The sequence below is a fragment of the Muscardinus avellanarius genome (genome assembly GCF_963383645.1).
Source record: "Muscardinus avellanarius genome assembly, chromosome: 18".
Taxonomy (NCBI): domain Eukaryota; kingdom Metazoa; phylum Chordata; class Mammalia; order Rodentia; family Gliridae; genus Muscardinus; species Muscardinus avellanarius.
The window spans coordinates 52575687-52600233 of NC_137804.1; the positions used below are offsets into that span (position 1 = coordinate 52575687).

At 47.7% G+C, this 24547-nt stretch overlaps 1 protein-coding gene across 1 annotated transcript; it reads left to right on the plus strand.

Annotated features, from left to right (window-relative positions):
• Window positions 1-1564: 1564 nt before the first annotated feature.
• On the plus strand, window positions 1565-22643 carry CALR3 (calreticulin 3; the record flags this gene model as incomplete). The annotated part of the gene is made up of 9 exons (XM_080715847.1): window positions 1565-1655; window positions 2000-2101; window positions 10398-10601; window positions 11933-12027; window positions 14409-14588; window positions 17769-17876; window positions 17956-18087; window positions 20395-20487; window positions 22503-22643. The coding sequence occupies 9 exons, from the start codon at window positions 1565-1567 to the stop codon at window positions 22641-22643; spliced, it is 1146 nt and encodes a 381-aa protein (XP_080571973.1).
• Window positions 22644-24547: the final 1904 nt, after the last annotated feature.

Below are 24547 nucleotides of genomic sequence, written 5' to 3' on the forward strand. Positions count from 1 at the left end.
TAATAATAATAATAATAATAATAATATAATGAGGAGGAGGAGGAAGAAGAGGAGAAGGATAATGGGGAGGAAGAGGAACCTGCAAGGTGGAGCATGCTTGTAATTCTAGTACTTGGGAGGCTGAGAGGAGAATTACAGGTTTGTGGCCAAGCTCAGCTACTTTGTGACGCTTTGTTTCAAAAATAAAGAATAAACCGAGTTCGGGAGGCTGAGACTGAAGGATTGTGGTTCCCGCCAGCCTTGGCTACCTAATGAGGCCCTCTGCAAGTTAGTGAGACGCTGTTTCAAAATAAAAAATACAAGCTGGGTGTGGTGGTGCACATGCTTGTAATAATCCCCAGGCTTGGGAGGCTGAGACAGGAGGATCACTGCAGGTTGGAAGCCAGCCTCAGCTACTGAGTGAGGCTCTCAGCAACTTAGTGACACCCTGTTTCCAAATAAAATAGAAAATAGGTCTGGGAGTATAGCCCGGAGGTAGAACGCCTCTGTGTTACAACCCCAGGACCACAAAAAGAATACAAAAATAGGGGTGGGGGTGTAGCTCAGAGGTCGAATACCCCTGGGTTCCATCCCCAGACCCCCCCCCCACACACACACCAAAAAAAAAAAAAAAAAAGGGATAAAAAACAAGGCTGGGGGGTGTGGCTCTGAATCAAAACGCCCTGGGATTGAGTTAAGACTGGATGTGTGCTCTGGGAAGCAGGCTGCGAGGGGAGGGTTCCGCCCGGCTTCCTCTAGCGTTGCGTGCACCCACTTTCCTGTCTGCTTTCCCACCGCATCACAGAGCAGCATGACGGCCGGGCGCCACGCCTGTAATCCCCGTACTCAGCGGCCGAGACCAGACGATCTCAGGTTCCAGGATGGCCTCAGAGACTCTCCGCAACTTAAGCGAAACCGTTTCAAAACAAAACAAAAAAATTTAAAGGGGCTGGGGATGTACCTCGGGGATAGAATGCCCCTGGGTTCAATCCCCAGTATCAAAAAATAAAAATAGCATAAGGCTCTCTCGCCAGAGGCAGCTGTCTGGTCTCGGACTGTCAGCCTCCCCAACCATGAAATAAAGAAACTCCCCGGCCTCGTAGCAAGGGTCACGCTCCAATGCTCCTCCACACGGGGAAACAAGCACTGGCCGCCCAACCCGCCTGGCCCGTAACCCTGCCCCATTTTCCCGCAGCCCCTCTCTCAAGCAAGCGACCACCCAATAGTGTGCCGATCTGCCCCCGCCGACCTCCACACCGACTCGTCCATCCTTCGAGGCTTAGCGCCGCGTTCCCGCCAGGCGCTCGGGCCCCCGGCTGCCGTTGCCCCGGCAACCACACCGGGGCGGAAAAGACTACATCTTCCGGCAGCCCCCGCGCGGCATCAACCAATTAGCACGCAGGTCATAATTGCGGGGCGTCCTGGGAGTGGTAGTCTCAGGGCGCTCCCGGCGTGCCCCGCGCGGCGAGGGCCAATGGCGCTCCAGGTCATAATCGAGAGGCGTGACGGGAGTTGTAGTTTTAGCGGCCCGGACGGCCTGGCCGCAGAGACCGCCGGGAGCGGAGGCGGAGCATCGCGCGCCCCCATGGCTCGCGCCGTCGTCGCGCTCTGGGCAGCCTGCGTGCTGCGGGTGGCGCTGGCCACTGTGTACTTCCAGGAGGAGTTTCTGGACGGAGGTGACCGGGAGCGTCGCGGGCCTGTCGCCCACCGAGGGTCCCGCTTACCTGCTCGAGACCCAGATAAACCATGTTCCTTTCTTTTTTTTTTTTTTTTTTTTTTGCGGGTCTGGGGATGGAACCCAGGGGCATTTGACCCCTGAGCTACACCCCCTGCCCTATTTTTTATTCTTTATTTTGAAACCGGGTCTCACTGAGTTGCAGAGGGCCTCACTCAGTAGCTGAGGCTGTCCGCGAACCGTGATCCTCCAGGTCTCAGCCTCCCGAATGCTGGGATGACAAGCGTGCGCCACCACGCCCGGCTCCATGTTCCTTTCTAACCGGTGTCCTTTCCCCCCCCGCAGAGCGCTGGAGGAACCGATGGGTGCAGTCCACCAATGACTCCCAGTTTGGGTATTTTAGACTGTCGTCCGGCAAGTTTTATGGTGACAAAGAGAAAGACAAAGGTTAGTGTAGAATCAGGAGAATGGCAAGCAGGTGTTGACCCAGGAGAAAAGCAAGCAGGTGTTGACCCAGAGCGACCTTCCTGTCTCTGTCTCTCTCTTTTTTTTTTTTTTTTTTTTTTTTTGCCGTACTGGGGATGGAACCCAGGGGCATTCTACCTCCAAGCTACACCCCCAGCCCTAATTTTTATTCTTTCTTTTTTTTTTTTATGGTACTGGGGGTGGAACCCAGAGGCTTTCTACCTCCAGGCTATACTCCCAGACCTATTTTTTAATATTTTATTTGGAGACAGGGTCTCACTAACTTGCTGAGAGCCTCACTAAGTAGCTGAGGCTGGCTTCGAACCTGTGCTATTCTCCTGTCTCAGCCTCCCAAGTGTAGGGATTACAAGCATGCAATTATTATTATTATTATTATTATTTTTTGAAACAGGGTCTCACTGAGTTGCAAAGGACCTCACTAAGTAGCTGAGGCTGGCCGCGAACCTGGGATCCTCCTGTCTCAGCCTCCCACATGCTGGGATTACAAATGTGCGCCACCATGCCCGACTCTCTTTTTCTTTCTTTCTCTTTTTTCAGAATGAATCCAGAGGCATTCTACCTCTGAGCTACACCCCCAACCCTATCTCATTTTTTATTTTGAAACAATGCCTCCCTAAACTGCTGAGACTGCCCTCAAACTTGCAGTCCTCCTGTCTCAACTTCCCAAGTACTGGGATTAAAAGCGTGTATCACCATGCCTGACTCCAAAGCAACCTTTCAAGATATGTGACACACAGCTAACACTCTTTTGTGTTAAAGAAACAAACTTTTCTTTTTGAAAAAAAAAGAAACAAAAAGAAACTTTTTGTTTCTTTTGTGTTAAAAGAAACAAACTTTTTTTGTTTCTTTTGTTTTTCTTTTTTTCTTTTCTCTTGCAGTACTAGGGATTGAACCTAGGGGCATTCCTCCGAGCTACACCCCCAGCCCAATTTCTTTTTTATTTTTTCTTTTTGAAACAGTGTCTCACTGAGTGGCCAAGGGCCTCACTAAGAGGCTGAGGCTGGGCAATAACTGTGATCCTCCTGTCTCAGCCTCTCAAGTACTGAGATTACAAGCGTACATCACCAGGCCCAGCTTCCTTTTCTTTCCTTCGTGGCACTGAGGATGGAACCTAGGGGCTTTCTAGCTCTGAGCCACACCCCCGTCCTTTTTATATTTTGTTTCGATGTTTCTTACTCAGTTGCTGACTCCTGTTACATTGGTGAGGCTCATCCTCCTGTCTCAGCCTCCCTAGTACTGAGAATCAAGGCATGCGCCACCATCCCTGACTCCTGGGCCCATTTCTGCAGTGAGTCCACTGAAGCACAATTAGGATTTTCCTTGCCCTCTTTTTTTGTTTGTATTTCTTTTCCCATACTTACACCAGATCACCCAGGCTCATAGCATTTGCCAGAGGAGTTTGGAAAAGAGTCATGCCTTATCTAGCAGAAAGAATGAGAAGATACCTTTTTTTTTTTTTTTTTTTTTTTTGGCAGTACTAGGAAACCAGTACTAGGGAACCCAGCAGCATTCTACCTCTGAGCTATACCTTCAGCCCTAGTTTTTATTCTTTATTTTGAAACAGAGTCTCACTGAGTTGCAGAGGGCCTCACTAAGTAGCTGAAAATCTAGGCATACGCCACCATGCCTAAGTAGCTGAGGCTGGCCGCAAACCTGCGATTCTCCTGTCTCAGCCTCCCAAGTACCGGGATTACAAGTGTGTGCTACCACGCCTGGCTATGATAGTTTCGTTTTTATTTTTATTTATTTATTTATTTAGTGATACTGGTGGTGGAACCCAGGGGCTTTCTACCTCTGGGCTATACTTCCAGACCTATTTTATACTTTATTTGGAAACAGGGTCTCACTAAGTTGCTGAGAGCCTCACTCAGTAGCTGAGGCTGGCTTCGAACCTGTGCGGTCTTCCTGTGTCAGCCTCCCAAGCGCGGGGATTATAAGCGTGCACCACCACGCCCAGCTGGATACTTCCTTTTTTTTTTTTTTTTTTTTTTTTTTTTTGCGGGTCTGGGGATGGAACCCAGGGGCATTTGACCTTCGGGCTACACCCCCTGCCCTATTTTTTATTCTTTACTTTGAAACCGGGTCTCACTGAGTTGCAGAGGGCCTCACTAAGTAGCTGAGGCTGTCCGCGAACCGCGATCCTCCCGGTCTCAGCCTCCCAAATGCTGGGATTACAAGCGTGCGCCACCACACCCGGCTTGATACTTCCATTTTTATCTTCACAATAAGGGAAAACATTAGCCCGGTACAATGGTGTAGGCCTGTAATTCCAATACTTGCCAGGCTGAGACCGGAGAATGACAGCAGATTCAAGGCCAGCCTCAGCAAATTAGGAAATCCTTAGCAATATAGCAAGACCGGCTTAAAATTAAAAAGTAGAGCTGAGGTGCAGCTCAGGGGTAGAATGCCCCTGAGTTTAAACCGTAGTACAAAAGCCGGGCGTGGTGGCGCACGCTCGTCATCCCCGCGCTGGGGAGACAGGAGGATGGCGCAGGTTCGAAGCCAGCCGCACACGCTGGCTTAGGAGACCCTGTTTCCAAATATAAAAATGTAAAAGTAGGTCTGGGAGTGTAGCCCGGAGGTAGAAGGGCATCCAGAAACCCCAGTACCACCAAAAAAATAAATTAAAAAAAAAAACGTAGTACAAAAAAGGAGGAGGAGGAGCAGCAGCAGAAACCAGGCGGGGTGGCACATGCGTATATTTCTTGTACTTGGGAGACAGGAAGATGACAGGTTTGAGGACAGCCTCAGCAGGTAGTGAGATTCATCGACCTAGGGAGACCCTGTTTCCAAATAAGAAATAAAATTGGGCTAGGGGTGTAGCTCAAAGGAGAACGCCTCTGGGTTCAATCCCAGTACAAAAAAAAAAAAGGAGGAAGAGGAGGGGGAGGAGGAGGAGGAGAGAAAAAGTAGAAGAAAAAGGAGTTGGGTGAAGTAGTGCACTCCTGTAATCCACAGTACTTGAAGCGAAGATCACAGGTGCAAAGCCAGCTTCAGCCTCTTAGGGCAACCATTAAAACCTTAGTGAGACCCTATTTCAAAAATAAAAATGAAAGCCAGGCGTGGTGGCGCACGCTTGTCATCCCAGCACTCGGGAGGCTGAGACTGGAGGATCGCGGTTAGTGGACAGCCTCAGCTACTTAGCGAGGCCCTCTGCAACTTACTGAGACCCTGTTTCAAAATAAAGAATAAAACATAGGGTAGGGGATGTAGCTCAAAGGTCAAATGCCCCTGGGTTCCATCCCCAGAGCCGCAAAAAAAAAATAAAAATAAAAATTTAAAAATGAAAATGAAATAGGGCTGAGAGTTTAGCTCAGAGATAGAATGCCCCTGGCTTCAATTTCCACTACCACACATGATAATAAAAAATCACAGAAGAAGAAAAATTGCCAGGCGTGATGGCCCATGCTTGTAATTCCAACCTGTAGGAGGCTGAGACAGGAGGGTCAAATTTCTTGAACAGCCTCAGCTACTTAAATGAGGCCCTTTGTAATTCAGTGAGACCCTGTTTCAAAATAAAGAATACAAAATCAGGCTGGGGGTATAGCTCGAAGGTCAAATGCCCCTGGGTTCCACCCTTATTACTGAAAAAAAAAAAAAAATAGAGCTGGGGGTGTAGCTCAGAGGTAGAATGCCCCCAGGTTCAACCCCCAGAACCACACACACACACAAGATATGCTTGCCACTCCCCAACGCACGCAGTGTTTTTCTTCCAATTTGGATTCCTTCCAGTCTGTGTATCCATTTTTTCAGCACAGAGTCTACTAAGCAGACAGGAACAGGAAGGTCCCGGGATGCTTCCCTGCGCTCTCCTGGGTCCATTAATAAAAAGATGTGGGCTTGAGTCAGACAGATGAGAGGTGGCGAGGGAGAGTGGGGTGTTGGTGGAGGGTGTGAGACACAGGAGGACAGCCACGTGGCCTGCTCGCGCCCTGCTGGAAGCCGGGATGTAATCCCACTACTTGGGAAGCTGAGACTAGAGGATCACAGGTTCAAAGCCAGCTTTGGAGCCCAGCGTGGTGGCGCACACTTGTAATCCCCATGCTTGGGAGGCTGAGACAGGAGGATCGCACAGATTCGAAGCCAGCCTCAACTACTGAGTAAGGCTCTCAGCAACTTAGAACCTGTTTCCAAATAAAATATAAAATAGGTCTGGGAGCGTAGCCTGGAGGTAGAAAAACCCCTGTCCCAGTACCACCAAAAAATTTTAAAAAGCCAGGCGTGGTGGCACACTCTTGTAATCGCCACATTTGGGAGGCGGATCGCTCAGGTTCAAAGCCAGCCTCTCTGGCTTAAGAGAACCTGTTTCCAAATAAATAAATAAACACACACACACACACACACATAACACACACACACACACATATACATATGTGTGTGTGTGTGTGTGTATATATATGTATATGTATGTATGTGTTTCCAGGAACCCCACTACCACCAAAAAAATCAATTAATTAAAAAAAAAATTTTTTTGGTGGTACTGGGGATGGAACCCATGGGCCTTCTCCGGGCTACACTCCCAGACCTATTTTATATTTTATTTGGAAACAGGGTCTCTTAAGAGACCCTGTTTTACTCAGCTTAAGCCATCTGAGGCTGCCTTCAAACCTGCACGATCCTCCTGTCTCAGCCTCCCAAGCACGGATATTACAAGCGTGCACCATCACGCCTGGCTAATTAAATTTTTTTTAAAAGCCAGTTTTAGCAACCTAAACAAAGTTCTCAGCAAATTAGTGAAAAACTGTTTCTAGATTTAAAAAAATCAGGCTGGGGGCTTAGCTCTGAGGTAGAATACTCTGGGTTCAATACATAATGCCTAAAAAAAAAAGAGAGAAAGGAAAGAAGGAAGGAAAGAAAGAAAACAGGGCTGAGCGTGTAGCTCAGAGGTAGAAAGCTCCCGGTTCAATCCCCAGTACTAAAAAAAAAAAAAAAGTGCCCAGTTGGTGGGGGCCGGGGTGGGCCCTCTGAAGACCCTGAAGAACGGAGAGAGGGGCATGGTAAGGGGAAATCACCCTGAGTTGAGGTTTGGACACGTGGGTATAAAATGCCAGTTTCATTGGTCACTGAAAACGGTGGCTTACAATAGGAATAGCTGTCCTCGGGTTTGTCTCATAGACTCCTAGTACAAGAAGAGGATTCGAGCCGGGCGCGGTGGCACACCTGTAATCCCAGTATGTGGGAGGTTGAGACACGAGGACCACAGGCATGAAGCCAGCCTCAGCAATTTAGCAAGGCTCTCAGCAACTTAGTGAGACCCTGTTTCCAAATAAAAAGTAAAATAGGGATAGGGCAGAGCTCAGAGGTAGAGTGCCCCTGGGTTCAATTCCCAGCACACAAAATATATAATAATGGCCAGGCGTGGTGGTGCATGCTGGTAATCCCAGTATTTGGGAGGCTGAGACCGGAGGATTGTGGTTCAAGGACAGCCTCAGCTACTTAGTGAGCCCCTTTGCAACTCAGTCAGACCCAGTTTTAAAATAAAGAATAAGCCGAGCGTGGTGGCTCACACTTGTCATCCCCGCGCTTGGGAGGCGGAGACAGGAGGATCGCACAGGTTTGAAGCCAGCCGCGCTGGCTTAAGAGACCCTGTTTCCAAATAAAAATATAAAAAATAGGTATCTGGGAGTATAGCCCAGAGGTAGAATGGCTTCCAGGAACCCCAGTAACACCAAAGAAAGAAAAGAAAGAAAAGGGAAAGAAAGAAAGAAAGAAAGAAAGAAAGAAAGAAAGAAAGAAAGAAAGAAAGAGGAAGGAAGGAAGGAAGGAAGGAAGGAAGGAAGGAAGGAAGGAAGGAAGGAAGAAATAGGGCCAGGGCCGGGCATGGTGGCACACACTTGTAATCCCCGCACTTGGGAGGCGGAGACAGCAGGATCGCGCAGGTTCGAAGCCAGCCGCGAAGAGACTGTTTCCAAATAAACAGGGTCGAAGAGACCCTGTTTCCAAATAAAAATATCAAGTGAGTCTGGGAATGTAGCCCGGATGTAGGAAGGTTTCCAGGAACCCCAGTACCACCAAAAAAAAAAAGTGTATATATATATATATATATGTGTATGTATATGTATATGTGTATGTATATGTATACATATATGGCTAGGAGTGTAGTTTGGAGTTAGAATGCCCCTGCCCCAGTACCACAAAAAAAATAATAGTAACAAGTTGTGTGTGTGTGTGTGTGTGTGTGTGTGTGTGTGTTACTTGAAATGGAACATAGGATTTCTACCTCCGGTCTACACTCCCAGACCTTTTTTGTGTGTGTGTGTGTGGTACTGAGGATGGACCCAGGAACATTCTACCTCTGAGCTATACCCCTAGTCCTATTTTTTTTTTTTTTATTCTTTACTTTGAAACAGGGTCTCACTGAGTTGCAAAGGCCGTCACTAAGTAACTGAGCCTGTCTGTGAACCACCACAATCTCCTGTCTCTCCCAAATGCTGGGATTACAAGCCTGCACCACCACACCTGGCTTCTTCTTTTTTTTTTTTTTTTTTTTTTTTTTCTCTGCGGTCCTAGGGATTGAACCCAGGAGCATTCCACTTTGAGCCACACCCACAACCCTATTTTTTATTCTTTATTTTGAAACAGGGTCTCACTGAGTTGCAAAGGGCCTCACTAAGTAGCTGAGGCTGTCCACGAACCACAATCCTCCGGTCTCAGCCTCCTGAATGCTGGGATTACAAGCGTGTGCCACCACGCCGGGCTCCAATTTTTTATTCTTTATTTTGAAACAGGGTCTCACTGAGTTGCAGAGGGCCTCACTAAGTAGCTGAGGCTGTCCGTGAACTGCAATCCTCCTTTCTCAGCGTTCCCGAATGCTGGGATTACAAACGTGTGCCACCATACCTGGTTTATTTTATATTTTTATTTATTATTATTATTATTTTTTTTTTTTGGTGGTACTGGGGTTCCTAGAAGCCCTTCTACCTGTGGGCTACACTCCCACGGGCTACACTCCCAGACCTATTTTATACATTTTTATGTGGAAACAGGGTCTCTTAAGCCAGCATAGCTGGCTTCGAACCTGCGTGATCCTCCTTTCTCCACCTCCCAAGTGCGGGGATTACAAGCATGCGCCACCACGCCCGGCTTTTTTATTTTTTATTTATTTGTCTTTTTTGTGGTACTGAGTGTTGAACCAGGGGCCTTCTACCTCTGAGCTACACCCCCAGCCCTATCTATATTTTTATTCTTTATTTTGAAACATGATCTCACTAAATTACAGATGGCCTCACTAAGTAGCTGAGGCTGGCCACAAACCTGCGATCCTCCTGTCTCAGCCTCCCAAGTATTGGAATTACAGTGTGCACCCCCATGCCCAGCTTTATTCTTTATTTATGTTTTCTGATGTTGTTGTTGTTGTTGTTGTTGTTGTTGTTGTTGTTGTTGTTGTTTGCAGGTCTGGGGATGGAACCCTGGGGCATTCTACCTCCGAGCTTCACCTCCTGCCCTATTTTTTATTCTTTACTTTGAAACAAGGTCTCACTAAGTTGAGGAGGGCCTCACTAAGTAGCTGAGGCTGCCTGGGAACCATGATGCTCAGGTCTCAGCCTTCCGAATGCTGGGATTACAAGAGTGTGCCACCATGCCCAGCTTTTATTCTTTATACTGAAACAGAGTCTCACTAAATTGCAGAGGGCCTCGCTAAATAGCTGAGGCTGGTTGCCAACCTGCAATCCTCTTGTCTCAGTCTCCCAGGTACTGGAATTATAAGTGTGCACCACCATGCCTGGCAATAATTATCATAATAATAAGCATAGAGAGTGCTGGGGGAGTAGAGACCAGAGCACTTATCTAGCCTACATGGGCCCTGGGTTCCATCCTTAGCACCAAACAGAACAAAACCATAGCAGTAGTGTGTGTGTGTGTGTGTGTGTGTGCATGTGTGTTTATTTTTATTTATTTACTTTTGTGTGTGCAGTACTTGGGGTGGAACCCAGGGAATTTCTACCCAGACCTATTTTATACTTTACTTGGAAACAGGGTCTCACTAAGTTGCTGAGAGCCTCTCTAAGTAGCTGAGGCTGGCTTCGAACCTGCACGATCCTCCTGTCTCAGCCTCCCAAGCGTGGGGATTACAAGCGTGAGCCACCACGCCTGGCAATATTTTGCTTTTTAATTTTGAGGATGGAACCCAGGAGCATTCTACCTCTGAGCTACGACCCCAGTCCTATTTTGTTTTTAATTTTGAAACGTCTGTCTGAGACGGCACGGTGCCGCGTGCAGCCCCGCGCCTAACCCCCGCGGTACTTTCTGTCGGAAGGGCTGCAGACCACTCAGAACAGCCGGTTCTACGCCATCTCCGCGCGCTTCAAACCGTTCAGCAACAAAGGGAAGACTCTGGTCATCCAGTACACCGTGAAACACGAGCAGAAGATGGACTGCGGCGGGGGCTACGTCAAGGTTTTCCCCGCGGACCTCGATCAGAAGAACCTGAATGGAAAATCACAGTACTATATCATGTTTGGTGAGTTGAGACGGTGCCCAAACCATTCCCATCTTGGTTTTTTTTTTTTTTTTTTTTTTTTCTTTTCATTTTGTGGTACTGGGACTTAAACACACAGCCTTTCTACCTTTAAGGTACAGTCCCGGCCCTATGGTTTTTATTTTATTTATATTTATTTATTGACTTATTTGCTTTGTTTATTTATTTTGTGGTGCTGGGGATGGAACCCAGGGGTATTCTACCTCTGAGCAACACCCCCAGCCCTATTTTTTTATTTTTTTTTTGGGGGGGGTGGTACTGGGGTTCTTGGAAGCCCTTCTACCTCCTGGCTACACTCCCAGACCTATTTTTTTCTATTTTTATTTGGAAACAGGGTCCCTTAAGCCAGCGAGGTGAGCAACTTAGTGAGACCCTGTTTCCAAATAAAATATAAAAATAGGTCTGGAGGTGTAGCTCAGAGGTAAAAGGCCCCTGGGTTTCATCCCCCATACCACACACACACACACACAAAATAGGAAAGGCTGGGTTTAATCACCAGTAAAACACACACACACACACACACACACACACACACACACACACACACACACACACACATTAGCATCTTTGTTTTATAGAACAGGAAACCAAGGCCTGTTGAGGCTGAGTCATTGCCAGACATGTCAACATGGTGACTGAGGCCTGGGATTGTACTAGAGCCAGCCTCCAGATCCGAAGCCTGCACCCAGCCACGCATTAATCAGAACTTGAGACGCAGGAGGCCGGGGTGCTGCTGATTGCTTAGCACTTGTCCAGCACGTACAAGGTCCTGGGTTCCACCCTGGACCGAAGACCTGAGGCTCAGGCAGCACCAGGGGAACCCTTACTGAACAGTTAGATATTCCGCTGCTTTCGTGCTGTTTATATTTGAGTCCAAGGAGGCTTTGATGGCCAGAGAAGCAACCTGCTGAAGGTGGTCATTATGCATTTATTTAAATATCTTCGCCGGGCGTGGTGGCGCACACTTGTCATCCCCGCTCTTGGGAGGCGGAGACAGCAGGATCGCGCAGGTTCAAAGCCACCCGTGCTGGCTTAAGAGACCCTGTTTCCAAATACAAAAAAAAGTATAAAATAGGCCTGGGAGTGTAGCCCGAAGGTAGAAGGGTTTCCAGGAACCCCAGCACCACCAAAATAAATAAATAAATAAATAAATAAATAAATAAATAAATATCTTCACATGATCATATGCCTACTCCTGGGCATACAGATTTCCTGTACTCCATATATTTAAAAAGAGAATGGTTGGGGCGGGTAGGGGTATATTAAATGGTGGCTCATGAAATAAAATTAAGAACACCTAATTTTTTTAATAGGACCTGATATTTGTGGATTTGATGTCAAGAAAGTTCATGTTATTTTATATTTCAAGAATCAGTATCATGCAAACAAGAAATCAATCAGATGTAAGGTAAATGCCCTCATATTTGAATGATTCGTTGAACTCTTTCCTCTTTTATTTCTTTGGGGCGGGTACCAGGGACACACCCCAGCCCTATTTTATTTTTTATTTGGAAAAAGGATCTTGCTGAGTTGCTAAGAGCCTCACTAAACTCCTGAGGCTGGTCTCAAAACCACAATCCTCCTGTTTCGGCCTCCCAAGTACTGGGGTCACAGGCTGACACAGGAAGGATCGCAGGTTTGTGGCCAGCCTCAGCTACTTAGGCCCTTTGCAACTCAGTGAGACCCGGTTTCAAAATAAAGAATTAAAAACAACGCAGGGGGTGTAGCTCGGAGGTCGAATGCCCCTGGGTTTCATCCCCAGACCTGAAAAAAAAAAAAAAAAAAATCTGGGCCTAATGGAGCACGCTTGTAATCCTAGTAATTTGAGAAGCTGGGACAGGAGGATTGCACATCGGAGACCAGCCTCGGCAACTTAGTGAGGGCCTTAGCAACTCAGTCAGATGCTGTTTCAAAATAAAAACTAAAATAGGGTTTTGGGTTTAGCTCAAAGGTAGAACATTCATGGGTTCAATCCCCAGCAACACGCACGCACAAAAGTACTGAGGAAGGAACCCAGGGCCTTGTGTGTGCGAGGCAGGTGCTTACCGCTGAGCACACCCTAATCCTAGGCTTCCCTTCTATTCTTTTTTTTCCCCCCCTATTTATTTGTTTGCTTTTTGGGTTTTTTTTTGGGGGGGTGAACTGGGGGTGGAACCCAGAGGCTTTCTACCTCCGGGCTATACTCCCAGACCTATTTTCTATTTTATTTGGAAACAGGGTCTCACTAAGTTGCTGAGAGCCTCACTAAGTAGCTGAGGCTGGCTTTGAACCTGTGTGATCCTCCTATCTCAGCCTCCCAAGCGCGGGGATTACAAGCGTGCGCCACCACGCCCGGCTTTTATTTGTTTGCTTTTTGTGATGCTAGGGATTGAACCAGGGGCATTTCTTGTCTGGAAACTTGGCCTCAGTAAATTGCTGAGGGTGCCCTTGAACCTGCAACCCTCCTTTCTCAGCCTCCCAAATAGAGGGATTACAGGAATGCCCATGCCTGGCTTCAGGATCCTCCCTCCCTTTTTTGTGGTATTTAGGGGATGAAACCCAGGGGCATTCTACCTCCAAGATATACCCCCTCCCCTATTTGTGTGTGTGTGTGTGTGTGTGTGTGTGTGTGTGTGTTACTGGGAGTGGAGCCCAGGGGCTTTGCTACCTCTGGGCTATACTCGCAGACCTATTTTCTATTTTATTTGGAAACAGGGTCTCACTAAGTTGCTGAGAGCCTCACTAAGTAGCTGAGGCTGGCTTCGAACCTATGCGATCCTCCTGTCTCAGCCTCCCAAACTCTGGGATTACAAGCGTGCGCCACCATACCCAGCTTATTTTTTTATTTTTTATTTTTTTACAGTACAAAAAATGGAACCCAGGGGCATTCTACCTCCAAGCTACACCCCGAACTCTATTTTGTATTCTGTTTTTTTTATTTTGAAACAGGGTCTCACTGAGTTGCAAAGGGCTTCACTGAGTAGCTGAAGCTGGCCGTAAACCTGCATCCTCCTGTCTCAACCTCCCAGGTATAGGATTACAAGCGTGCGCCACCATGAAGCCCGGCTACCCCAGCCTTATTTTTCATTCTTTATTTTGAAATAGGGTCTCACTAGCTTGTAGACGGCCTCAATCAGTAACTGGGACCGGCTATGATCCTCCTATCTCAGCCTCCCAAATGCTGAGATTACAAACATGTACCACCACGCCTCCTAGCTTGGGCCTGTTTTAAACTCTGTGTGTTGTGTGTGTGTGTGTGTGTGTGTGTGAGAGAGAGAGAGAGAGAGAGAGAGAGAGAGAGAGAGACAGACAGACAGACAGACAGACAGACAGAGAGTTGAACCCAGAGGAATTCTACCTGAGGTATACCCCCAGATCAATGTTATTTCTTATTTAAAAACAGGGTTGCCGGGCGTGGTGGCGCACGCTTGTAATCCCCGCTCTTGGGAGGCAGAGACAGGAGGATTGCACAGGTTCAAAGCCAGCCGCGCGCGCTGGCTTAGGAGACCCTGTTTCCAAATATAAAATGTAAAAATAGGTCTGGGAGTGTAGCCCCGAGGTAGAAGGGCTTCCAGGAACCCCAGTACCATCAAAAAAAAAAAAAAAAAAAAAACAACAGGGTCTCACTAAGTTGCCAAGAGCCTCACTAAGTAGCCGAGGCTGGCCGTGAACCTGCATCCTCCTGTCTCAGCCTCCCAAGTATAGGATTACAAGCTTGTACCACCACACCCGCCTTACAATGCATACTTAGACTTACGTTGAAACATCAAGGGTTTCAGTCTGACGTCCTCTCCCTCCTAAAACATCCAGGTGGATGCCTTCACACACCTCTACAGTCTGGTTTTAAGGCCAGATCTTTCCTACGACGTGAAAATTGACGGTGTATCGATTGAGTCTGGCAGCATCAAGTACGACTGGAACCTGACCTCGCTGAACACGATGGAGAAGTCCTTTGAGGATCTGGACCAGGTGCCAAATGGCAAAATCCAGGTACCGCCGTTCCCGGGTGATTCTGCGTGCGAACAAGCCATAGTAAGACAGTCTGGACGTGCCCAGTCACTGTGCGATTGGCAGTCATGGCGATCGCTGGGACTAGCCCTGGGATAGTGCTGCAGGAGAGTCTTAGGGCATTTGAGACAGCAAGTAGATCGTGTGTGATATATATGTATATATTGGTGGGTACTGAGTATTGAACCAGGCGCATTTTACCTCTGAGCTACACCCTCGGCCTCTTCATTTCATTTATTTGTATTTATTTATTTATTTATTTATTTAAAGTACTGGGGGATGGGACCCAGGGGCATTCTACCTCCAAGCTACACTCCCAGACCTTTTTTTTTTTTTTTTGCAGGTCTGGGGATGGAACCCAGGGGCATTTGATCTCCAAGCTACACCCCCTGCCGTATTTTTTATTCTTTATTTTGAAACAGGGTCTCACTAAATTGCGGAGGACCTCATTAAGTAGCTGAGGCTGTCCACAAACTTTGATCCTCTGGTCTCAGTCTCCCGAATTCTGGGATTACAAGTGTGCGCCACCACGCCCGGCTTAGATTTGTATTTTTAACGTGTTCCCCCCCCCCCCTTTAGTGGTACTGGGTATTGAATCCAGGGACAGTCTACCCCTGAGCTATACCCCTAACACTTTTTTTGTTTTGTTTTGTTTTGGTGGTACTGGAAGCCCTTCTACCTCCAGTCTACACTCCCAGACCTATTTTTTATATTTTTATTTGGAAACAGGGTCTCTTAAACCAGCAAGGCTGGCTTCGAACCTGCACGATTCCCAAGCTTGGGGATTACAAACATGCGCCACCACGCCCAGCTTTTTTTTTTTTTTTTTTTTTTTGTGTGTGTGTGTGTGTGTGTGTTACTGGGGATTGAACTCAAGGATGTTCTACCTCCGAACTATAACCGCCATCCTATTATATTGTTTATTTTGAAACAGGGTCTCACTAAATTGTGGGGGCCTTATGTTGCTGAGGCTGGCTGCAAATCTGCAACCTGCCTTCCTCCTGTCTCAGCCTCCCAAATACTGGGATTACAAGCATGCACAACCACTCCTGGGCATTTTTGTTATTTAATTCTGAAACACAGTTTTTTTTTTTTTTTTTTGCGGGTTTGGGGATGGAACCCAGGGGCATTTGGCCTCCGAGCTACACCCCCTGCCCTACTTTTTATTCTGAAACCGGGTCTCACTGAGTTGCAGAGGGCCTCACTAAGTAGCTGAGGCTGTCCGCGAACCGTGATCCTCCAGGTCTCAGCCTCCCAAATGCTGGGATTACAAGCGTGCGCCACCACGCCCGGCTTGAAACACAGTTTTAGCCTGGTGTGGTGGCACAGGTTTATAATCCCAGTATTTGGGAGGCTGAGACAGGAGGATTGCAGGTTTGAAGACAGCCTCAGCAATTGAGGCCTTATGCAACTTTGAGGCCTTATGCAACTTAGTGAGACCCTGTTTCAAAATAACAAACTATGTCAGGTGTGGTAGCACATGTTTGTAATCCCAGCATTTGGGAGGCTGAGACGGGAGAATCCTAGGTTCATGGCCAGCCTGAGCTACATAGTGAGGCCCTCTGCAACTTAGACTCTGTTTCTTTTTTTGCGGGTCTGAGGATGGAAGCCAGGGGCATTCGACCTCTGAGCTATATACCTTGTCCTATTTTTTATTCCTTATTTTGCAACAGGGTCTCATTAAGTTGCAGAGGACCTCACTAAGTAGCTGAGGCTATCTGCGAACCACGATCCTCCAGTCTCAGCCTCCCAAATGCTGGGATCACAAGCCTGTGCCACCACGCCCAGCCTAGACTGTTTCAAAACAAAAATAAAAGCCAGGCGTGGTGGCGCACGCTTGTAATCCCCACACTTGGGAGGCTGGGACAGGAGGATCGCGCAGGTTCGAAGCCAGCCTCAGCTACTTAGTGAGGCTCTCAGCAACTTAGTGAGACCCTGTTTCCAAATAAAATATAAAATAGGTCTGGAAGTGTAGCCTGGAGGTAGAAAAGCCCCTGGGTTCCACCCCCATTACCACAAATTAAGTAAATAAATAAATGTAAAAAAATTAAAAATAGGGCTGGGGTTGTAGATTGGAGTTAGAATGCCCGTGGGTTCAATCTCTAGTGCCCCCAAAAAACAAAACAAAAAATGAAAGAGCTGGGATTATAACTCAGAGGTAGAATGCCCCTGGGTTCAATTTCCACCACACGTGCATACACAAGCACGGTAATATAACTACTTTATTTTTCTGCTTTTATCCCCACATCCCCTGGTGAATCTTGGAATATTTTGTAGCTATCCCAGCCCTGTCTCCGGAACAGTCCACATCTGGCTGGGAGGCGCAAGGTAGACCAGCTGTGGCCTGGGCAGCTACAGACATGTGGTCTGTCCTCCCCCATCGAGAGTTCTGCTCCTGGCCGGGCGTGGTGGCACACACCTGTGATCCCAGTACCTGGGAGCCCCGGACAGGAGGGTCACAGGTCCAAGGACAGTCTCAGCAAACGGGGAGACTCATCAGCCTAGTGAGAGTCTTTCAAAACAAAAATAAAAAATAGGGCTGGGGGTGTAGCTTGGAGGTCGAATGCCCCTGGGTTCCATCCCCACTACTGCAATAAATACAGAAGTAAAAATAAAAGGGCTGGGGATGTAACCCAGAGGTAGAAAACCTCTGAGTTTGCCAGGCGTGGTGGTGCACACTTGTAATCCCCGCACTTGGGAGGCGGAGACAGGAGGATCGCACTGATTCGGAGCCAGCCTCGCAGGCTTAAGAGACCCTGTTTCCAAATTTAAAAATATAAAATAGGTCTGGGAGTGTAGCCCGGAGGTAGAAGGGCTTCCAGGAACTCCAGTACCACCAAAAAAAAAAAAAAGAAAGAAAGAAACCCCCTGAGTTCAATCCCTGATCATACACGCGCGCGTACACACATACACACACACACACACACACACGTATGCACGCCAAACAGTATGTCATGGCCCCAGAGACTGAGCCGTTGGCCCCGTGGCCACTACACTGGAGGAGGGAGTGTGGTGACCCCCATGGTGGCTAGGAATCCCCTTTCCTGGGTCAAGGCGCAGCTGGGGCTAGCGCGCAGCTCGCACACAGAAGGCCCTGGCTCCTCCCGCGGATCGGAGAATCTAAGGGTCTGGCTGGTTTTGTGTTTTCCTCCGTCTCTCAAGGACTGGGAGAAGCATTTTCTGGACGCCAGCGCCAGCAAGCAGAGTGACTGGCATGGCGAGCTGGACGGGGACTGGCCGGCGCCCATGCTGCAGAAGCCGCCATACCAGGTGCGTGCACCTCCCGCCAGGCCCCGGGCCCCGCCGCCGCCACCCGGGCCTGGGACCACCCTGCTGTGCTCTCTCGCAGGATGGCCTGAAACCGGAGGGAATCGATAAGGACCTCTGGCTGCACCAGAGGATGCAGGGCCCCGGCTACCTGAGCCAGTACGACATCTCGGAATTCGAGAACATCGGCGCCATCGGACTGGACCTCTGGCAGGTAGGTCACTTGATTTTCACTGTGCTTGGCTGTGATTCCACTGACCCCCACGTGGAGGCGTTGCTTCTCTTTTTCTTTTCTCTGGCTTTTGTGTCTGATACTGAGAATTGAACCCAGGGGCATTCTATTTCTGAGCTCCACCCCCGGCCTATTTTATTTTTATTTATTTATTTTTATTTATTTATTTTTTGCAGGTCTGGGGATGGAACCCAGGGGCATTTGACCTCTGACCTACAGCCCCAGCCCTATTTTTTATTCTTTACTTTGAAACAGGGTCTCACTAAGTTGCAGAGGGCCTCACTAAGTAGCTGAGGCTGTCCGCGAACCGTGATCCTCCCGGTCTCAGCCTCCTGAATGCTGGGATGACAAGTGTATTTTTATTTTTTTAATTTAATTTAATTAATTAATTAATTTATTTATTTATTTATTTTGCAGGTCTGGGTATGGAGCCCAGGGGCATTTGACCTCCGAGCTATACACCCTGCCCTATTTTTTATTCTTTTTTTTTTTTTTTTTGCAGGACTGGGGATGGAACCCAGGGGCATTCGACCTCCGAGCTACAGCACCTGCCCTATTTTTTATTCTTTATTTTGAAACCGGGTCTCACTGAGTTGCAGAGGGCCTCACTAAGTAGCTGAGGCTGTCCCCAAACTGTGATCCTCTGGTCTCAGCCTCCTGAATGCTAGAATTATAAGCGTGCGCCACCATGCCCAGCCCTATTTTTTATTTCTTACTTTGAAACAGGGTCTCACTGAGTTGCAGAGGGCCTAAGTAGCTAAGGCTGTCCACGAACCGTGATCCTCCGGTCTCAGCCTCCCAAATGCTGGGATTACAAGCGTGTGCCACCATGCCTGGCTTATTTTTTTAATTTTAATTTGTTTTTTTTTTTTTCGGTACTGGGAATGGAACCCAGGGGCATTTTACCTCCAAGCTACACCCCCGGCTATATTTTTGTCTTTTTATTTTTATTTTCTATTTATTCATTTATTCATTTATTTATTTATTTTGCTGGTCTGGGGATGGAACCCAGTGGCATTTGACCTCCAAGCTACACTCCCTGCCTTATTTATTTATTTTATTTTATTTTTTATTTTTTTGGTGGTGGTACTGGGGCTCCTGAAAGCCTTTTTACCTCCGGGCTACACTCCCAGACCTGTTTTTACATTTTTATTTGGAAACAGGGTCTCCTAAGCCAGCGCACGCGGCTGGTTTCGAACCCGCGCGATCCTCTTGTCTCTGCCTCCCAAGCGCGGGGATTACAAGCGTGCGCCACCGCGCCCGGCTAGTTTAGTATTCTAGAAATGGGCGTAAGCACCAGCTGCTACTAAGAACTGATTACTGGTTACAGTACTGAGCTCAGTGCTGCTGTCCCTCTGTGGGAAGCTGTTCCATGTGTAACATCTACATCGATAATAAAGGTCTTGGATGAGCGTGGTGGCGCACGCTTGTAATCCCAGTATTTAGGAGGCTGAGACAGGAGGACCGCACAGATTCGAAGCCAGCCTCAGCTACTTAGTGAGGCTCTCGGCACCTTAGTGAGACCCTGTTTCCAAATAAAAATATGGAATAGGTCTGGGAGCGTAGCCCAGAGGCAGAAGACCCTTGGGTTCCATCCGCAGTACCACATAAAAATATAAAATCGGAAGCCGGGCATGGTGGCACACACTTGTAATCCCAGTACTTGGGAGGCTGAGACAGGAGGATCACAGGTTCACAGCCAGCCTCAGCAACTTGTGCAGTCCTCCAGAACTTAGACCCTGTTTCAAAATAAAGAATAAGAGCCAGGCGTGGTGACGCACGCTTGTAATCCCAGTACGTGGGAGGCTGAGACAGGAGGATCACACAGGTTCAAAGCCAGCCTCAGCTACTTAGTGAAACCCTGTTTCCAATTTAAATATCAAATAGGTCTGGAGGTAGAAGGCCCCTGAGTTCTATTCCCAGTACCACACACACACACACACACACACACACACACACACACACAAAATAGGGCTAGAGTTGTACCTCAGAGGTAGAAGGCCCCTGGGTTTGATCCCCAGTTCTGCAAAAAAAAAAAGTGGGGGGCTGGGATGAAGAATGCTCCTGGGTTCAAGCCCCAGAACTATAAAAATAAAGCACAGGGTGTGTTCATTTCCAGTCACCCCTCCATGCCAGTCTGGTATGGAGCTGTATTTCTATTTTCTGTATTTCTATCTTTCTAATAAACTTCTTTAAATCTTCAAAAAAATAAATAAATAAATAAAATAAAGCACAATAAATTAAATAAATAAATAAATAAATAAATAAAGGTCTTATTTTCCTTCACAGGTGAGATCTGGAACTATCTTTGACAACTTCCTGATCACGGATGATGAAGAGTACGCTGAGAGTTTTGCCAAGACCACCTGGGGAGAAACCAAGGTACTGAGGACGCGCACCACAACTTCCCTTACCCTTCATTTATTTTTGTAAATTTGGTCAAGCATATAGAAAAGGGGTTGATGGATTTTTGTTAATGAACAACTGAGCCTGCTCAAAATACACAAGATCACCAGGACTCTAGAAACTTCCAGAAACTTCCATAAACCCCCCCTTCCAGGCAGCACTCCCCCCAAAAGCAAATACTGACCCAGCACCATGGATGGCTCGGCCTTTTTTGTTTCTTTGGTGCTGAGGATTGAATCCTGGGGCTTCTACCTCCGATCTTCACCCTTCAGCCTTTTAGTTGTTGTTTCCCCCCCCCCCTCTGGTGCTGAGGATTGCTCCCAGGGGCATTCTATCTCTAAACTATACCCCCAGTCCTATTTATTTTATTTATTTATTTATTTATTTATTTATTTATTTATTTATTTATTAGTGTGTGGGAGTGTGGTACTAAAGATTGAACCCAGAGGCATTCTACCCCTGAGCTACAACCCAGCCCTATTTAATTAATTAATTAATTTATTTATTTATTTATTTTGTGTATGTGTGGTACTGGGGTTCCTGGAAGCCCTTCTACCTCCGGGCTACACTCCCAGACCTATTTTATATTTTTGAAACAGGGTCTCTTAAGCCAGCGCGGCTGGCTTCGAACCTGCGCGATCCTCCTGTCTCCGCCTCCCAAGCGCGTGGATGACAAGCGTGCGCCACCACGCCCGGCTATTTTATTTTATTTTATTGGCACTGGTAACTCAGGGACATTCTACCTCCAAGCTACACCCTCAGCCTTATTCCTTTTTTTTTTTTTTTTTTTTTTTTTTCCGTACCGTGGATAGAACCCCAGGGGCATTCTACCTCCAAGCTATACCCCAGCCCTATTTTTATTCTTTATTTTGAAATGGGGTCTCACTGAATTGCAAAGGGCCTCACTAAGTAGCTGAGGCTGTCTTGAACTGTAGTCCTCCTGTCTCAGCCTCCCAAATGCTGGGATTACCACCATACCTGGCTCCTATTTTATTCTTTATTTTGAAACAGTGTCACTAAGTTGTGGAGGACCTCACAAGTAGCTGAGGCTGACCATAAACCTGCAATCCTCCTGTCTCAGCCTCCTAAGTACTAGGGTTACAGCATGCCCTACCACACCTGGCTTATTTATTTATTTTTATTTTATTTTTTTGGTGGTGGTACTGGGGTTCCTGGAAGCCCTTCTACCTCTGGGCTACACTCCCAGACCTATTTTATTTTTTGGAAACAGGGTCTCCTAAGCCAGCCGTGTGCACTGGCTTAGGAGACCCTGCTTCCAAATAAAAATATAAAATAGGTGTGGGAGTGTAGCCCGGAGGTTGAAGGGCTTCCAGGAACCCCAGTACCACCACCCCCCAAAAAAAAAGAAGAAGAAGAAATAGGGTCTTGCTAGGTTTCTGAGTCTCACTACTTGAGAGTGTCCTGGAACCTGTGATCCTCCTATGTCAGCCTCCCAAGTACTAGGATTACAAGTGCCTATTTTTTTATTTTTTTATTTTATTTATTTCTTTTTTGTGGTACTGGGGGTGGAACCCCGGGGCTTTCTACCTCCAGGCTATACTCCCAGACCTATTTTATTTTTTATTTGGAAACGGGCTCTCTCACTAAGTTGCTGAGAACCTCACTAAGCAGCTGAGGCTGGCTTCGAACCCGTGCGATCCTCCTGTCTCAGCCTCCCAAGCGCGGGGATTATAAGCGTGCGAAATGCTTGATTTAATTACAATCACAAAGACCCCTTTTCCATATAAGGCAACCTTTGCAGCTCCAGGGATTGGGTTTTGTTTTATTTCTTTTTTGAGTGCAGGCGATGGAAGCCAGGGCCTCTCTTCCGCTGAGCTGCGTCCCCAGCCCTGGGAACCAGGACGGCTGCCTTAGGGGCTTCTGTCCGGCCCACCCTAGGCCCGACGGGTTGGGAGGCTTTCGCAGGCAGGGCCGATTCGCCGGCGAGCATGACCCCGGGCACTGGCCATTCCTTCTGTTTCTTTCTCCAGGGTCCAGAAAAGGAGATGGACGCCATACAGGCCAAAGAAGAAGTGAAAAAGGCCCGTGAGGAGGATGAGGAGTTTATGGTGGCGAAGCAGCAGGGGCGCCATAATCAGTTCAGTAGATTTCACCATCGGGACGGGCTGTAGTCACTGCCTCGCAAAGGTGGCTGGGAAAACTTGGTTTCTACTTGAAACTGCATTTAAAGGCTCCTATGTCCGCTTGCCATTTGACCAGTGTTCCTCAAACAATGCTCCCACGCTTCTCGGGGGAGTGGGCCCGAGGCACCGCCGTCCGCTTAGCGCCGGAAGCCGGGGCAAGCCAGGGCACCTGAGCAGCTGGGGGCTGAGCCCTGGTGGCGCCCTTCCCAGCTACCCTCGGCCCTTTGCATTTTTTTTTTTTTTTTTAATGATGGTGGGGGTTGACCCCAGAGCGGTTCTACCTCTGAACTATATCCCCGGCCCTTTTTATTTCTATTTAAAAAATTGGGGGGGGTGGGGTGTTACTGGGAATTGGACCCAGGGGCATTCTACCTCGGAGCTATACCCCCAGCCCTATTTTATTTTTATTTTTAAACAGGGTTTCACTAGGGTGATGAGAGTCTTACTGTTTGCCGAAACTACCCTCAAACCTGTGATCCTCCTGTCTCAGCCTCCGAAATACAGGGCTTACAGGTAGGCACCACCACGCCTGGCTTTTTTTATTTTTTGTTTTAAAACAGTCTCACGCCGGGCGTGGTGGCGCACGCTTGTCATCCCCGTGCTTGGGAGGCGGAGACAGGAGGATCGCACAGGTTCGAAGCCAGCCACGCTGGCTTAAGAGACCCTGTTTTCAAATAAATTAAAAAAGGTCTGGGAGTGTAGCCCAGAGGGAGAAGGGCTTCCAGGAACCCCAGTACCACCAAAAAATAAGAAATAAAACAGTCTCACTAGGTTGCTGGGAGTCACTCCATCGCTGGCACTGTACTTGATCCTGCGATCTTCCTGTCTCAGCCTCCAAATACTGGGACTACGGCGTGCACTACCACGTCCTGCTTCACAACACTCTTTTTTATTTATGTATTTATGTATGTATGTATGTATGTATGTATGTATGTATGTATTTATTTATTTATTGTGGTACTGAGGGTAGAACCCAGGGGCTTTTCTACCCCCGGGATATACTCCCAGACCTATTTTATACTTTATTTGGAAACAGGATCTCACTAAGTTGCTGAGAGCCTCACTCAGTAGCTGAGGCTGGCTTCGAACCTGTGCGATCCTCCTGTCTCAGCCTCCCAAGCGCGGGGATTACAAGCATGCGCCACATGTTTTTTATTTTTATTTTTTTTATTTTTTTGCGGGTCTGGGGATGGAACCCAGGGGCATTCAGCCTCCGAGCTACACCCCCTGCCCTATTTTTTATTCTTTTTATTTTGAAACCACGTCTCACTGAGTTGCAGAGGGCCTAAGTAGCTGAGGCTGTCCTCGAACCAGGATCTTCTTGTGTCAGACTCCTGATTGCTGGAATTATAATCCTGCACCACCACAGCTGGCTCCCAGCCCTATTTATTTTTCTTTCTTTCTTTCTTTCTTTCTTTCTTTCTTTCTCTCTCTCTCTCTTTCTTTCTTTCTTTCTTTCTTTCTTTCTTATTTTTTTGGTGGTACTGGGGTTCCTGGAAGCCCTTCTACCTCCGGGCTACACTCCCAGACCTATTTTTGCATTTTTTTAAATTTGGAAACAGGGTCTCCTAAGCCAGCGCGCGGCTGGCTTCGAACCTGCGCGATCCTCCTGTCTCTGCCTCCCAAGCGCGGGGATTACAAGCGTGTGCCACCACGCCCGGCTTGTTCTTTATTTTGAAATGGACTCATTAAATTGCTGAGGCTGCCCACAAATCTGAGATCCTCCTGTCTCAGCCTCCCAAGTTTACAAGCATGTGCCACCACACCTGGCTAGTTAATTTCTAGTGTTTCTATGAGCCGGGCGTCGTGGCACACCCTTGTAATCCCCTCGCTTGGGAGGCTGAGACAGGAGGATCGCGCAGGTTCGGAGCCAGCCTGAGCTGGCTTAAGAG